We start from the raw sequence: 16,114 nt of genomic DNA on the forward strand, positions 1-16,114 counted from the left end.
CACTCTCCCTCTGTGTCAAGTGCAGCACGCGCCTTGGCATCTGCGACTGTTCGTTCGCGAGTCTCATCCAGGCAAACGTCCAGCGGATGAAAAAGCGAAGTGCGGATGGTTACGTACGAGACAAACACTGAAGAAGAGACGTATCCATCTGCTCTGATACACTGACCAGTGATGACTTGTCTGTCTGCCAGTCCTTCATTTAGTGAAAATCAATTCAGTCTATTCTCCAGCAGCCTCTAACAGCCAACTCTGGGCTATGCACAAGGTTGGAAACAATGCACTGGTGCATGCAGAAGAAGAAGAAGAAGGAGGAGGAGGAGGACGAGGAGGAGGAGGAGAAAGGCGCAGAAGGGGAGAAAAGAAGGAGAGGAGAAAAAAAGAAGAACTGCAAGCTGAGAAGAAGGAAAAGACTGAAGTGAAGTGTGAGAATGTGATGGCAGCTGCTGCTGTTGCTGCTGCAAGTCAGTTTGGCACAAGTACAACTGGCGTCTGGCTGTGGTCACTCTCTTCAGCCAGACAAAACCATGTTTGAGTGTGTGTGTGTGTGTGTCCACCTTTTATTGCATGGCCACATCTGTTGTATTGTGTGTGAGTGTCAGAGATTTGGTACATGTGTGCACTCAGGAGCCAAACTGTAAAGAGGTCTGCCACACCCCCTGCAACCCTCTTTCATTCAATCCAGTACCATCACTGCTAAGGCGTCATAATTATCCCCATTAGTGTTTTGTCTCGGGATAAACATGCAAACACACACACACACACACACATACACACACAAACATGAAACACGTGCACAGCGATCTATTTACTTTTCAGGCCAAACCACACTCCCTCTTTTACACAGAGACACACAGAGCAGTTAATTTCATCATTTATGATGTTTAGTTCACGATGTGCTGAGGAAGAAGACTGGCAGGGAAATACACACACATATACACACCATCGCATAGACATCTACAGCTCGGATGTGATGAATATAAATTGCTCATTGCAAAGAAAATGGATTCTAAATAAAAAAGGCGGCTCCCTTCGCCCTCGCCTTGTTAGAATTCATCTTTGTTTCATCCCCTTTCTGAATACCATGTCCCTATCCACAGTCATGGCAACATGATACTGTGTCACAGAACACACACACACACACACACACACTTAGATACACAAATTAGTGTGTGTGTGGGTGTGCATACACGATGCCTTTTGACTGCAGAAAGGTACCAGTTTATTCATTCCAAGTTTGCGTACGGCAGTGTGACCAAGTCTATTACACAGGGATGGAAGAGACTGAAAAAAAAAATCTCTATTTCACACATCACGGCGTGTTCTACATGAAAAATGTTTTCATGCTTTTTAGAAAACATCAGTGAAATAGCAGTGTGGCTTCTGGTATTGGTGAGTGTGTGTCCCAGATGTGCGTCAGTGACTGAATGTGTCTTTGAATGTGCATTTCAAAGCTCTTACCTCTGCGTCTCGGCGCTGTACTGACCCCTGCCCACTTGATTGACAGCACAAAGTCTGAACTGATAGGTTCTGGCAGGCGTGAGCCCGCCCACTGATACCTTGGTCACTGTAGCATCGACCTCTGATAGGTAGACCTTCCACGGTGAGTCTAGACAGAAGACACAGAGATTAGAGGCTGATAATATCTGGCTGAGGCAGGACAAACACAGACACGGGGACACTCAGGACCCATAAATCAAAAGGAAAGAAGGGAGGAACAGATAAAAGAGGCAAAGAGGGAAGGTAGGAAGAGAAGGGGAGAGGGAGTGTTACAGAAAAAACAAGTTCCAAGAAAGAAAGTTTGGAGGTAAGAGGGGCATTCATAAAAAAAAGCACAGATGCTTCTGTGTAATAACGCCAGCTTGTTGCCAGCTTATCTTTCAGTCTTCAGTCTTTCTCCAGAAGATACCACAGACAGATGCAGTATTATCATCGCACGAGCCACGTGCACATCAGTCTAAGTACAAACGGTAATGTGTGTGTCATTTAAAAGGAGCCATTGTCTGACATGAAAACACATTGTGCTTATAATGGCCCACTCTCTCGGGAACACAATCCAAAACACATATACGTACATAGAAAACACGTACGGGTAATCATTGTGCACAAAACCCCTGTCCAGTCCTCACTGTCTGGATTCAGTCTTTACTGAAATTGACCAGACGTTTAAACATTGTTATTTCGATCATTATTTTGGTACGGTATTTTTGAAGATGCTACAAAACAGCTGCTGAAATGGAGCCAGTAGAAAACATGAAGTTGTTTTCCTGCGGTCTTCTTTCTCTCTTCCTACCAAAATGAAGATTGCTTAAAATGTCAAACTGCATTAACGTTTGACATTTGTCCATCAGTCCGGCTCCTTTGGCCAAGTGCTTGTAACAGCTCTGCACGTGATCTTCACCAATCCATCCCCTTAGCTTACAGCAGGAGTAAGAGCTGCTCCACAGCCATCTCTCTCCAATCTGTTCCTCCTGTCATTCTACTCTTCAGTCTCTCTCTCTCTGTCTCTCTCTTCCTCTATTTCTCATTTGACATTTGAGGGCGCAAGGAGAGTAAGAGTTTATTTATAGGGAACCTGGATGTACATTTACGCAGCAACACCGTTCTCCATATGTCTGCCTCTTGTAAATGAGTGTGTGTCAGTGCCTGGTAGACTGCAAGTGAACAGCTGTTTGCTGCTCAGGGACTATAAAGTATTCCCACATACAAACAAACACAAAGACACACACACACACACACATACTGTTCTCAGAGAGCTCCAGCAGGTAGTACAGAAGTGGGGAGTTCCCATCAAAGGGGCGCAGCCAGGACAGGAGGACGGAGCGGGAGTCAGAGTCATTGAGACGGGCAGTCAGGGAGCGAGGAGAGTGTGGCAGCTCGCTGAACAAAAAAAGAAAACAAAAGAGAAGAAAGACCCAAAAACATCAGAGACGAGAAGATCGACGCCGCTCTCATACAGTGTACGCACGCTAAACATGACGCTGCAGTCAGCGTGAAGACCAGCACCTCTACATCTCACACTGTGACGGCTGTTTTATTTGCCAGACTACTTCTCAGCCACGAGCAGCTGTCCAGCAACCAGAAATAGGTGCTTCAGGCCAAGAAATAGAACAGAACCCCCATAAAACCACAAACCGACGTTTTTACACTTCTTTTATTATGTTTTAAACAAATGAAATATAACTTGTTAATCTGAGAGCTTTAAAGGTCCTGGCTACCTGCTGTAGCTACTCATCTACCATCTCATAGTATGGACAATAAAAATAAATCTTCTTATTTGACTTTCCCAAAATGTCAAACTACTCCTTTAACATCTACATCTCAACAAGAGTGTGTGTCAGCATGTAAATACGTATTTATGTATTTATGTTTCATGAACAAGTCTGTGACAAAGTGCCAAGATATTCCATTAGACGGATGCGTGTTCCTTATGTTTTGTTTGCTTGTTTTGAGTATGTGTGGTGGAATAACGCTGGCTCTGACGCTGTGGTTGGTTCCTGGGTCTGGACCAGTGGGAGGTGTCTTCTAAATATGGCTCTGGTTTGCATATTTTTATTGTGATATTTTTATTCTGCGTGCAATCTGGAAACCAGCAAATATATTTCATCACATCTATTAAAAAGAAATTCTCCAGACAGTTGGCCATCCCCTGTGGATATTTGTGCATCCCTGCCATGACAATAACACAAAAAGCAACAGATATATATTCATGAAAGCAATAAAGACTGTCCGGACATTTGATTATACCCATTTTAGTGCATCATAAAAAACACTTGGCTTGAAGGAGGAGAAGGAATGGAAAGCAGCATTTTAGTGTCACTCTGTGAAAGCTACAGGTGCTAGCAGAGATAACAGGAGTGAATTTATTAACAGACCACATAAAAGAACTAAATCAATACATTTATATCAAAAGCATGACGAAAGACATGTTCCCTTGTGCCCGAACCAGCTTTGTTCCATACTCATAAGCTCATTAATTATTTCTAAACAATCGTGGATGAGCTAATATCCACAAAATGTCTCCTCTAATAGGCTGCAGGCTTTCAGACTCTTTTATTTTTTAAGTCTGTTTTTGTCTTTGCTGTGTGTGTAGTTTTAAATTCTAATATTCATGTGGGTATGAAGTAAGAAAATGCAGGAAAGATAGAGAGAGAGAGAGAGAGAGGGAGAGAGGGAGAGAGAGAGAGAGGGAGAGAGAGAGAGAGAGAGAGAGATGTATGAAGAATATGACATAATGTGAGAGCACGATGAAGAAGAAGCGAGGGCAGGCGGTGAATGAGGCAGAGGGGGAGTGAGGGGAAAGAGAATGATGTTTTCTCTTCTGAGCTGACATGATCACATTAATTAATGGATGAGTTTAGAGAACGTTAGACCAACTACCTTCACAGAGCCCACACAAAACGCACGCACACACGTTCGCGCTGAGACACAATCACGGACACATGGATGGCTCTTGCGGGAGTTGAACCAATAACCTGCTGGTAATTAGTCTGTCTCCTCGGCCGCCAACGTCTGTTAGCCTCCGTGACCCATTGATACTGAGCTAACGAGAATGTCAGTCACACATGTGAATGCGCTTGCGCACAGACACGCACACGGGCGTGCACACACGAACACATGAACACACGGTCGGACAGAAATCCCCTCGCTGCTTTTATGTTTTTGCTCAGTCCGTAAACAGAGACCCACTTCCTCCTTCTGAGTTGGACATGAGTAACCTCTCATCGCTGTATGATTCAGAAGGAGCGGACTCACGTTCTCTCTCTCTCGCCTACCCTGCAATTGTATCAGTATAGCATAAGTGCATTTTATGAACAGATTACACAAGTGCCCATTACTAACAAAAGACCTGGTAGTGTTGCTGTAATGAGGCTATTTGGGCTGTGGGATGCACTTAAAATGCGCGAGTGGCATGTATTTAATCACGAAATGTGACACGTGTTCGCCCAAACCACGATTGCAAGCATGCACACACAAAACACACACACACAGCAGATATAGCAGATATGACCTTACACTACAGACAGAACTACCTAATAATAGCTTACACTAACTAACTACATTCTCACACCTTACAGTTTTAATGATACGAGACATGTATGTGCTTTAGAGGGTGTCTGACCCCTGACAGAGCATAGCTATTCTTGGAAAAAAGCAATTATTTCATTAAGACAAGCGCTGACATGAGCTGACACTAATGCTTTCATTATGTTTAGAAATGTTCTAAATTACTTATGTTCTGTTTCTCCTGAATCGCATGTACAATGAAGGCCAGCCTTCCTCTTGATTTTTTTTTTTTTTTAAACCTAATCCAAAAACATCATCCCTATAAATCATATTTGCAATCATACCACTCTTTGCTATAGACTGGCTCTTTGTTTTCCCACTTGATTGCAGCACAAAATGTCAAAGATGTTGTTGTGCCTAATCACAAAGAAGTAAACAATTCACACTTCGCCAACTGGATGAATGCCAGTTCAGTATTTATACAAATACCATATAAATACTGTGATCATCTACAGTGTGCTAATTTTCTGAAGGTAATGTGCGGTAACATAAAATGTACAACCCATGTACAATTTGGTCACAACTTAATAAAAAACAGAATTGCAATTATCCACTTTCTTGCCCCGAGTTAAATGAGCAAACTAATAGCACCTCTGTGTTAGCGTGCTCAGGTACAGCCAGCGGCTAATTAGCTTAGCATAAAGACGGGGGACGTGGGGAATCAGTTAGGGAACAAATCCGTCCACCAGCACCTCTGAAGCAAGAGCATCCGTTACTGGTTTTCAGAGTTTGTGGGCCAGACTGAAACAACAATCAAACTCTCTGAACTCACATGACTTCAAGGCGAGCAGAGCGAGAATCGTTGCCAGCCTGTGATGTCACAGTGCAGGTGTAATCCCCAATGTCACCTGACCACGTCTGGCCGATAGTGAGGGAGCCCTGGCGCACGGAGACTCGACCTCCGCTGGTTGGGAGGACCGGCATGCCACCTCGCTCCCACTTGAAGCTGCAGCAGAGGAGGAGCACATGTCAAACCAATTCCAGGGAAGACAAGCAGACAGCGTATGAGTGAATACGTATGCAGATAGACAAAAATGGACGAACGGGTACCTGATATTGACTCTGGGGTCGTGTGTGGCACTGCAGTCCAGAGTAGCAGTGGTTCCTTTGATAACACGCTGGTCTGTTGGAGGCACAGAAATGACTGTACGACCTGCAAAATATCCGAGGGAAATGCAGAGTAGAAGAAGCAGAAGAAGAAGAAGAAGTAGAAAGAAAGAGGAGAGAAGAGAGCGGTGACACAGGCAGGATATGTTTAGAGGCTGTAATGAAATTTGTTTAGTAGACTCTTATATTAACATGACACACTGTGTTATTGAAAACGTGTACATTTAAATGCATCTCCAGAGTAATGAGACATAACTTCTGTAGCTCAGCCCTGAACCGTTGAAGTGAAACAACACACAAGTGTGCCTCCTTTCTTAATTCGGTCAATTTATTGGTATTTTGTTCCATTCAGGTTTTAGCCATTTCACATGTTTCAGATTCTTTAGAGAAAAAAATGCACTGGTGAGAATTAAATGTGGATGCACTGCAGAGGCCATCTGTTAATATTAGAGAGCAATCCAGACCGTCAAGTGATATACAAGAGGTATACTTGTGATATATCGCAGTGCTCAACAGACAGTCTTGGGTTAATCCAATTCAACAGTATTTAATCTGGAGCTGCCAAGATGAAAAAAAAAAAAATCAGCCAATCAATAAGTTGACCAGGTAATCAATCATCCTCTTACCCGGGCCAATCGAATGATTATTTCACCATTGCACCGGCCCACTGCATCAATAACCAATCACGCTGCTGTTCATCAGCCTGAGCTAATGCGATTGGACAGCTACAGATAAATTAGTGTTCCATGTCTGTTTAACTCTGTTTCGCAAATGTATATTGAGCAGTTTAAGTGTGTACTGTACACATGTGTTTGTGTCTTACTCCACACGGTAAGCGTGGCGCTGGCGTTGATTGTTCCCTCCGAGTTGGAGGCGAAGCAGGTGTATTCTCCTGAATCCTGGAAGCTGACTGGCTGAATCTCCAAACTACCTGACTGCAGCAGTGTGAACCTGGGGACCTGGACAGAGCCGCTAGCTAAGACCTGCGACCCTACAGAGACAGAAAATGTGAAAACAGCCTTGAGATGAATGAAAGTAATGAAGTCACGCATTTTTAATTACAAACACAGCATGCCAGTGCGTTTGTGTCTTTGTGTGTATGTCCAGTGTGTACTGCAGAGCGTGTGGTGCGGTACCTTTCCTCCAGGTGATGGCAGGTTTTGGCGCTCCGCTCGTCTGGCAGGTAAACAAGGCCGTGTTCCCGTCAGTTACTGTTTGGTCAGACGGTGGGAATGTAAACGTGGGGGCCACACCTGAAACGCAGGGAGAAAGCATGAGATTGGGGGGGTTGGTGAAAGGAGGGGGGAGCTTAATGACAAAGACGAAACAGAAGAATGGATAAAGAAAGTTGATCTAAACGCAAATGCTCCCTCTTTGATCAATGGAGGCTTTATTCATCGCCTTGAGCTACGTGCATGTGCATAAATGTGGAGGGTGATGGTGTGGAAGCTTCATGGCTAGTTTTAATTATAACACTGACTAAACAGAATGTAACTCTACTGACACAAATACAGCCGTATATACAGCACAGGCTGCAAAACACAAAGGCAAGGCAAAGATTTTGGATTTTGCTTCAGTTGACGCACCGTTTTCTTTTCCTCTGTAAAAACAAGTCACTTTGCAATGCAAAGCACAGCACAAGGCAAGTGAAATTAACGACCACCGCAAACGTCTACGGCTGAAAACACAAAAATAATCTGCAACTATTTTACTACTTGTGAGGATTTCCCATTTTTCTTGGTTTTCATGATTTGAGGGGAAACATGATATTTTTAGGAAGCTCTGATGGAAATTTTGTACTATTTTGTGACATTTGAGAGGCTTCACAATTAATCAATTGACTAATGAGACTAATCAATGATTTCAAACAGATTTTATTACAGCCCTACAAAACAATGACACCAGATAGGAACGCATACAAAGGGAGCAGCAGAGTAAAAGAGTAAATTCAGATTTTGTCAAAAAATAGCAGAAACTTGAAGGTAGAATTAATGCTGCTGTAGGTGTGTGTGGACACACACGTGTGCCTTACTGTGTGAGTGCGTGTGTGAGTGCGTGTGTGTGTCAGACAAACTCACTCGAGACAAGGAGTTGTGTGTGTGCCTGGGTTTCTCCGGCAGCGTTCCGAGCGAGGCACTGGAATATTCCTCCGTCTCCTGGCTGCACCCTGCGCACCGTCAGCCCGGTTGCTGCGGTGACCTTGTAGCGAGGGTTGGCCAGTTTGGAAAGAGGCACCGCATCCTTAAACCACTCTATCCTGGGCTGAGGCACGCCTACACACGAGCACGAACACGAAAGGCGAGCACACGGAGGGAGAAAATGTTCAATTTCCCTTAATAAGAAGCCAGCTGACCTCACTGCTGAGCAAACTGCTCCAACTCCCACTAAAACAGCCACACACACACACACACACACACACACTCTTTTCACCAATCTCTCTTCTCTTATCCACTCTCTCCCTATAAATATGCATGCGGGCATAATGACTGCTAATTATATATTGATTGCAGGGTGTAGGTGGTAGGGTAAGGGTGGCAGAGGGGGCCAAAAAACATTCTGAATAAAAGATGTGGGCAAGAAAAGCGTGCAGAATATCTCCAGCTTCAGCTCCCACCTGTCTGACAGACATGCCAGGTATGACATGCAGGGGGGTTCATACAATTACTCTGTCTCAACCCTGCACACCTCGGTGTCTGTGTGTGTGTGTGTTTGAAGGAGGGAGAGATGAATTCCACACTTTCCTCTCAATCTGTTGGTGTCAAGCTTTCACAGACATGTGTGAAGTATTTTTCGCCCCCTCCTTGTCTCGCTCACTCTGTCACTCTGCGCTCTGTCTGTCCTCCTTTCCTCGTTCCTCCTCCCAGCCTCCATCCCTCCCTCCATACCCTCAGGCCTCTGCTATTTAATTACACTGCCACTGTATCAGATTACTGAGGAGGAACATAAACCCGCTCAGTGTGTGTGTGTGTGTGTGTGTGTGTGTGTGTGTGTGTGAGAGAGAGAGAGAGGAATGTGTTGCAGTTTTTAGAGCTTTGTCCACTTCTGCTCATATGAATGTTTTCGTGTAATCCATTTAAAAGCAAGAGTCAGTGTTCAAGAGGCCTACAAACTAATGCACACACACACGCTGAATGAAATCAAACCTCGGCATGATGTTAAGGTCGACAGAGTCACCTTGACTCTACTGGTTAATTCAATTTCAATTCAGTTTATTTATATAGCGCCAATTCACAACAAAAGTTATCTCATGACACTTTCCAATTAGAGCAGGTCTAGACCAAACTCTTTAATTAAATTGTAAAATAGAGAGAGCCCAACATTCCCCCTTGAGCAAGCACTTGGCGACAGTGGCGAGGAAAAACTGCCTTTTAGAAGGCAGAAACCTCGGAGCAGACCCCGGCTCAAGATGGGCGGCCATCTGCCTTGACCGTTACTGGATAAACGAGACAGTCTTTACCAAAGGGTACAAAGGATCCACCACAATCAGTTGAGCTCCTGACCACCACCTGAACCTCACTTCTCGGATCATGTGAAACCTCCTCCCCAACACTCCTTCCAACACCAGAGCTGAGGACAGGGGCATCAAGGCCTTCTGGCCTTGGTTTCAGATCGTAAGCTAGTTAGTTTCAAGCATGCAAAGTATTAAGTACACGCATTTTCACGTGTACATTGAAAGAGTTATTTACTGCTGTGATCATTCCTCATCCCTGCACTGGCAGTGAAGACTTTTCCACCTAAAGCAATCCCAGCTCGAGAAAAAGGGGACAGAACATACAGCCCTCGTCCTGCGCAAAAACGCAAATTCCAGCCAAAGCTCATCTGAGGCTTCAGTATTCTGAGTGTGTCAAATCGAGTGGGTGTTTTCCAAAATTAACAAGCATAGCATTCCCTGTTTGTGTTACTATCCATCCATTCATCCATCCTCAGCCTGGAAACACTGTTTAATGAAACAAAAAGAGCTAATTTCAGACAAAAAGTCTGCAACACTGCAAGACTTGGCTTCAGTGATTCAAACGGCTGAGGTCTTCTAATTAGTTTCAAACTGAATTTCAAAATGTATTTTTAATCAGAGCGGAGGACTTCGGGTTTTAGTCACTGGCTTCTTACACTGAACTTTAGGAGCAGATCCCCTTACAGCCAGAATGGACCAGAGAAACTGAACTGAGAATATGAAAAGAAATCATTCAAGTATCTACAGTATATGGACACACACACACACACACACACACACACACAGCATACCTGTAGCCAGGCAGGGGATGTCTACATTCTTGTCGAGGTCAGCAAAGATCGTCCTCTTAGGCTGAGCGGTCAGAGAAGGTGGTTCTACGGAGAAAAAGACACAAAACGTAAAGCACTTAAATACGGAGCACATTCTGTGCTAATATACGGATAAGATAACATCCCACACTGAATAACAGGAAGAACTGTTTGAACTATTAATAACAAGCCCTTAAAAAAAAAAAAAAAAACTTGCTCAATCAACCAAGAACTGGGAATTTGCCTCCTCCAAGTATTTATTCTTTAATAGAGAAGACACTTGGAGTGGAAAAAACCAAAACAAAAGCGCCATTCCCCCTCGTGGCCCTGAGTATCTCGAGTGTCATTGCAAGGCAGGATTTCTGTCTATACGCCTTGTGAAATGACTTCCACACACACTGTCACAGAAAAACATGAGTGTCCCAAGGGAAACAATCCCCTTTTCAACCTACTCCATTTCCCTGCCAATAACTGCTCCCCATAAACATCTTCACCAGTGTCGCCCTAAATGCTGAGAGCGACTGAGAAACAAAGACTCCCTCCATTTTTGAAAGTGAATATGTGCCTTTTGGTGTATTACTGTAATGCTACATGTTAGGAAAAAAATGACTTCCTCCTGCATACGCTCCATTTCTTTCAGGAACATTTGTTAATATTTAGCGGGAGATATTGACACAGCAAGCCCGGAGAGGGGGGAGAGGGAGACAGACTGGCTAATTCATTTTCTGTCCAGCATCTGTGGAAAAGTGGCACCTTGTTCACTGAAAAATGACATAAAGGAAAATTACATGTCCGGTGCATGCGCTAAATAATGAACGCACAAAGATAGAATTCTTACAGAATGAGAAGAACACATTTTAATAGAAGTTCAATTTCCACATTTCTGCTCTAAGCCTCCATACTTTCTTTGCTCCAGCATCATTTCTCTCAGTTTCCCCTTCTTTGCTGCACACAGTGGAGGGGTAAACTGAGGTAGCAATAACAAAAAAAGACAAACTGCACAGGTTTGATCACGCTGTGTGTGTGTGTGTGTGTGTGTGTGTGGATTCCCATGTCGGTGCTGCATTTATTCTACTCGACTACGCCGACTCTTCACTACTCCATGGTAACTTTTAAACCCACACATGCACGCATCTCCTATCTTTACTGCGCACGGCGGAATTCGGCACGACTTTTGACAGGAGAACGCGGGAGGCGTGCAGCGAAGGGAGAAGGAGGAAAACAAGAGATGAATAACAGCCATGTGGTGTGGCACCGATAACGCAGGTGCATAAATCGCCTTCAGTCAGGTGAGCGCAAGGACCCTGACGCGCAACAAAACACAGTTTTTTGGAGTGTTTGGGTTGGTGGGTTTAGAGCTTTGAACTTTGGTGGATTCCCCCGTTGCCTGCAAAACAAAGATGGAGAACAACAACAGATGTATTGTTGCTCGCGCCAGCAGTCGTCTGTACGGCACACAACACGGGCACGCAGTGTCATACATATTCCGATTAGTGGATCTGGGCAGAAAAGAAATGACATTGAATAATGAGTGCCTTTGAGGCTATCTCCTAGTGTCACACAGACACATACACTATTCTGTTTAGGAATCCCTTTCACAGCATCAAGGTCTGTTGAGCCCGTAGTGGAGAAAAAAAGAAAAGAAAAAAATGTAGGATCAGTACCGATGTATTCATCAGTCTCTGCTCCTCTGATACATATGAATGCATGCAGACTTTGTCCCTGCCAGGCAGGCCTTAACAGTCCTGTTGGCCTAATGAAGGAAGATAACGCAGAGAGGGAGATAGAGGGAGGAGAGAGACAGAAAGAGAGAGGCAGGCAGAGAGTACAAAACTTGGTGGTAGATAGCGAGGGTGGCACAGAAAGGGAGTGACTGAGGTATAAATATTCAGCCGAGTCTTTTCTGACTAGTGAGCATTCTGAAGGCGTGGGTAGTTTGCTCTCTCCGCTTTAGGTGCTCCCTCGCTTCGACAATCACAGCAGATCAAAAAAGACGCTGACGAACTGGGGGGGGGAGAGAAAAGTTTCGCTTCATCAATCACACGCTCCCTCGCTGCGTCTATGTTGCTTTCTATTTACGCACACATATTGAGGACAGGAGTGGATTGTGATGAGAGCGCTCCTGTTTGAGTGCTTTCAGTGTTCTCTTATTGATTGGCGACCCCGGGGAACAAAACTAATTTAGCCGAAGGGGCAAACACGCATGTGTGTCTGTGGCGCCATTTTGTGACTCTGTGACTGCGATCGCACGTGGACGAATTTAGTGTGTTCATGAATGCAGCAGCTGTTCGTGACCACAACAGGCAGCTCATCGGTGAGCGCGGACTACAGATTCGGCTCGAGTAGTCCTGCAGCTGACAGTCGCTGCCCGGGGCGTTGATGGTCACGCTTCCAGGAGAAGAACAGGAATAAATGGAGGAATAAGCAGAAGGAAACACTGCCCGGAGCACATAAATGTACAAGAAAAGACGATAGCAAGGTTAAAACTAAAATTAATGGTACATCAGGCTTGATGGGTCGGCCTACCCAGGATAATTGTGGATAATCATGTTAGCGCATGCGTGTGTGTGTGTGTGTGCTTTTTCTCTTACCCATTACAGTGAGGTGTGCCCTTGCCTCCACAGGTTTGGCACTGCCGTTGCTAAGCAATGCTTCACAAACATATAAGCCCGTGTCAGAGGAGCCAGGGGCAGAAAAAACGAGCCGACGCCCACTGTTCATCTGACGCCCATCATGTTTCCATGACACCACAAGGCTGTCCACCGGCCTGAGAGGAGAGGAAGAAAGACAACAAGAGAAGAGAAAGAGAACAGGAATAGCAGGAGTGGAATGAATGGGAGAAAAGGGAAAGAAGTGACAGAAGCCAATTAGAACATATTAAATCCATCAGTTTACATGTCAGTGAGGCAGGAAATGAATGACGACAGTCTGTATATCAGAGCAGTCAGTAGAGCTTCAGTCAGTTACTCTGGATGTGTGTGTGTGTCTGTGTCTGTGTGTGTATGTAATACAGCATTGTACCTATTCGTGAAAGTTTTTTACATGAAACCGTCAGCGATCTGGCTTAGAATTTGCATTTGATGTACGCATCTGCCTTCTACATGCACTCTCCTCGGCACAGCTTCAAAGTCGTATAAACAAGTAACAGGAAGTACAAGTAAATGAAGAGTTAGTGAGTTTTGGATTGTTGGTTGGACAAAAGAGACAATCTGAGGATGTAACCTTGGGAAACTCACATTTTTCCTAATTTGACATTTTTAGAGACTAAATGAATCACATATTGATCATAAAAATAATTGTTAGCTGTCAGGTTTCGGTTGGTGCAGCATAGTGGGAGTCACTGAACAAACAAGAATTAATGCATAAAAAATAAGCTGTTTATGAAACTCAAGCTGCTGTTTGAACAAGTGATCTCTACAACACATTTGATCACAGATCATTAAAGTTACATTGTTCTGATGCATTATTACTGCGTTCTTTAGTTTTGATAGCAATCACCTTGTTGGTCACATTAGACGGCACCGACATATTACAGTTTTTCTAGTTTTTACACACAGCGCACACAATTCTGAAAACTGAGCGTTCGTGTATCAGAAACAAAACTGCAGACTGCTAAACTCTGAGCACAATTCAATTCTGTTTCCCTTTAGCAAACTGCTCAGCAGTCACTGGCCTTCAAAGAGCCACACTCTAATTATCAACTGGTCTTATTTCTCATCTGTTCAAACTAAATTGTCAAAACAATTCAATCACCTGTCAGAGCATTAAAAAAAAAGGGCCTCAGGTGACCTCCAGTGCGTTGTGTTAAAAGATAGAGCAGAATGGAGAACAGGAACAATGAGAGAAAACTGAGGAAGAGGAAACTGATTTACTGCACCACTACATTCAATTTGACAAACAAACCGACTTTCTCGCACTCAGTTCATTCAGCTGATTTTACTGTGTTACAGTAACAAATGTGCTTTGTTTTGCATTGTTACCTTTATGCATCTGTGCACTGATTTCATTATTAAAGTAATAAAACAATGAAAAGTACACTACACGAACAAAAGTATTGGGACACCCCTCTTTATTATTGAATTCAGGTGTAGTATGGGACTGTTTTCAGGGTTTGGGCTCAGCCCCTGACTTCCAGTGAAGGGAAATCTTAATGCTTCAGCATATCAAGACATTTTGGACAATGTTATGCTTCCAACTTTGTGGCAACAGTTTGTTGAAGGCCCTTTTCTATTCCAGCATGACTGTGCCCCAGTGCACAAAGCAAAGCTCCATAAAGACATGGTTGGATGAGTTTGGTGTGGAAGAACTTGACTGGCCCACACAGAGTCCTGACCTCAACCCCATCCAACACCTTTGGGATGAACTGGAACGGAGATTGTGAGCCAGGCCTTTTGGTCCATTGTGACCTCACAAATGCTCTACTGCACAAATGGGCACAAATTCCCACAGAAACACTCCAACATGTTGTGGAAAGCCTTCACAGAAGAGTGGAAGCTGTTAAAGCTGCAAAGCTGCCTGTTTGTTTACAATGTGATGTCTTTCAAGTTCCTGTTAGCATAATGGTCAGGTGGCCCAATACTTTTGTCTGGATAAATAGGATGTAGGATGTGTAGGATAAATGTCATGTTTGGATAATTCCTGCACTCGGTGGCATAATGTCGGACGCAAAATATGCTGTTTTGGATATAAATCAGGTCAGTTTCTTGAAAATAACTGGACACTTATATTGTGTAAGAATCACACAATACTCAAATTCACTCAAAGTGGATAACTTGGATTAATATGTAACCACTTAATATATCCAGGTGCAAATATTCATCATGTCAGACGTAAAATGTGCTTTGTCTTTTTGGGGGATTCAGTTGGGAATTTGCTGCTTTCTCTCTCAGATGATACACCTCAGGCTACAATCAAAGTTAGATGGAAAAGTAATTAAACTTATTGCAAGGCTGATATGTCAACATTTTAATATGCTTATTCAGTGGTTCCTGTCCACAACAAAATAACCCACAACATAGCCAAAGACTGAGAAGCAAATTTTACTGCCCTTATAACTTTGCCCGCTGGAACTACTTCTTTTCAATCAGAATCCTAATTATTTTAACATTCTACCAAGACTGCATCGGTGCATATGACTGATTAATGATTAATGAATGTGGATAGCAGATGCTTTTAAACTTTAGAACTGCACTTGATTTCCCCGGTCTTATTCTTCTTCCTCCCAGACTTCAGTGGAATAGTTCCTCTCTTTCAGTTGTTCCCTGGGTACAGAATTATCTCTCTGAAGTGAATATCTTTCACTGGGTGCTTCTCAGATGTCAGCAATAGTCCCAGTGCAGTAGATTGTTTCTGGCACAAGAAATGCATGAGGCCGAGCTGCACTTGTAATGCAAACAGTGCAGGTTACGAACACCAAATTGCTTGGTGTTAAATGTAAAAAATGTCTGGTCTGCCCATATTACTGACAGCTTGTATGATGAAAACAGATCCTGCTGTTGCTAAGACTTTCTTGAAGAGGGTAAGAATGTTATCATTTCGTAGCAGGGGTAGTAAAGTTTCGTCACTTGTTTTTACATACTGCCGTGAGTACCTCGAGTGGTCAAGTGCTGCTGAAAAACACAAGTGCACGAATAATCCACAGGGAAGTTTAATAAGCACATGGTCCACGTCGAGCCCAGAGAAA

At 43.8% G+C, this 16,114-nt stretch overlaps 1 protein-coding gene across 4 annotated transcripts in view; it reads right to left on the reverse strand.

The window, feature by feature from the left end:
• The window catches only part of LOC124049736 (protein sidekick-1-like), a 203,391-nt gene that overhangs the window by 58,936 nt on the left and 128,341 nt on the right, over window positions 1-16,114 (reverse strand). For 3 of the 4 annotated variants that reach the window (XM_046371712.1, XM_046371721.1, XM_046371731.1), the window contains 9 exons: window positions 13,023-13,198; window positions 10,414-10,497; window positions 8,250-8,444; window positions 7,308-7,424; window positions 6,995-7,162; window positions 6,115-6,217; window positions 5,837-6,010; window positions 2,741-2,877; window positions 1,459-1,606 (listed from right to left, as the gene is read on the reverse strand). In XM_046371712.1, the coding sequence (XP_046227668.1) occupies window positions 1,459-1,606; window positions 2,741-2,877; window positions 5,837-6,010; window positions 6,115-6,217; window positions 6,995-7,162; window positions 7,308-7,424; window positions 8,250-8,444; window positions 10,414-10,497; window positions 13,023-13,198 (1,302 nt within the window). Of the gene's footprint in view, window positions 1-1,458; window positions 1,607-2,087; window positions 2,477-2,740; window positions 2,878-5,836; window positions 6,011-6,114; window positions 6,218-6,994; window positions 7,163-7,307; window positions 7,425-8,249; window positions 8,445-10,413; window positions 10,498-13,022; window positions 13,199-16,114 lie in introns of those variants that run through there. The other variant, XM_046371739.1, reaches the window with a different exon arrangement.

This window comes from Scatophagus argus, chromosome 2 (genome assembly GCF_020382885.2).
Source record: "Scatophagus argus isolate fScaArg1 chromosome 2, fScaArg1.pri, whole genome shotgun sequence".
In the NCBI taxonomy this organism is placed as follows: Eukaryota; Metazoa; Chordata; class Actinopteri; family Scatophagidae; genus Scatophagus; species Scatophagus argus.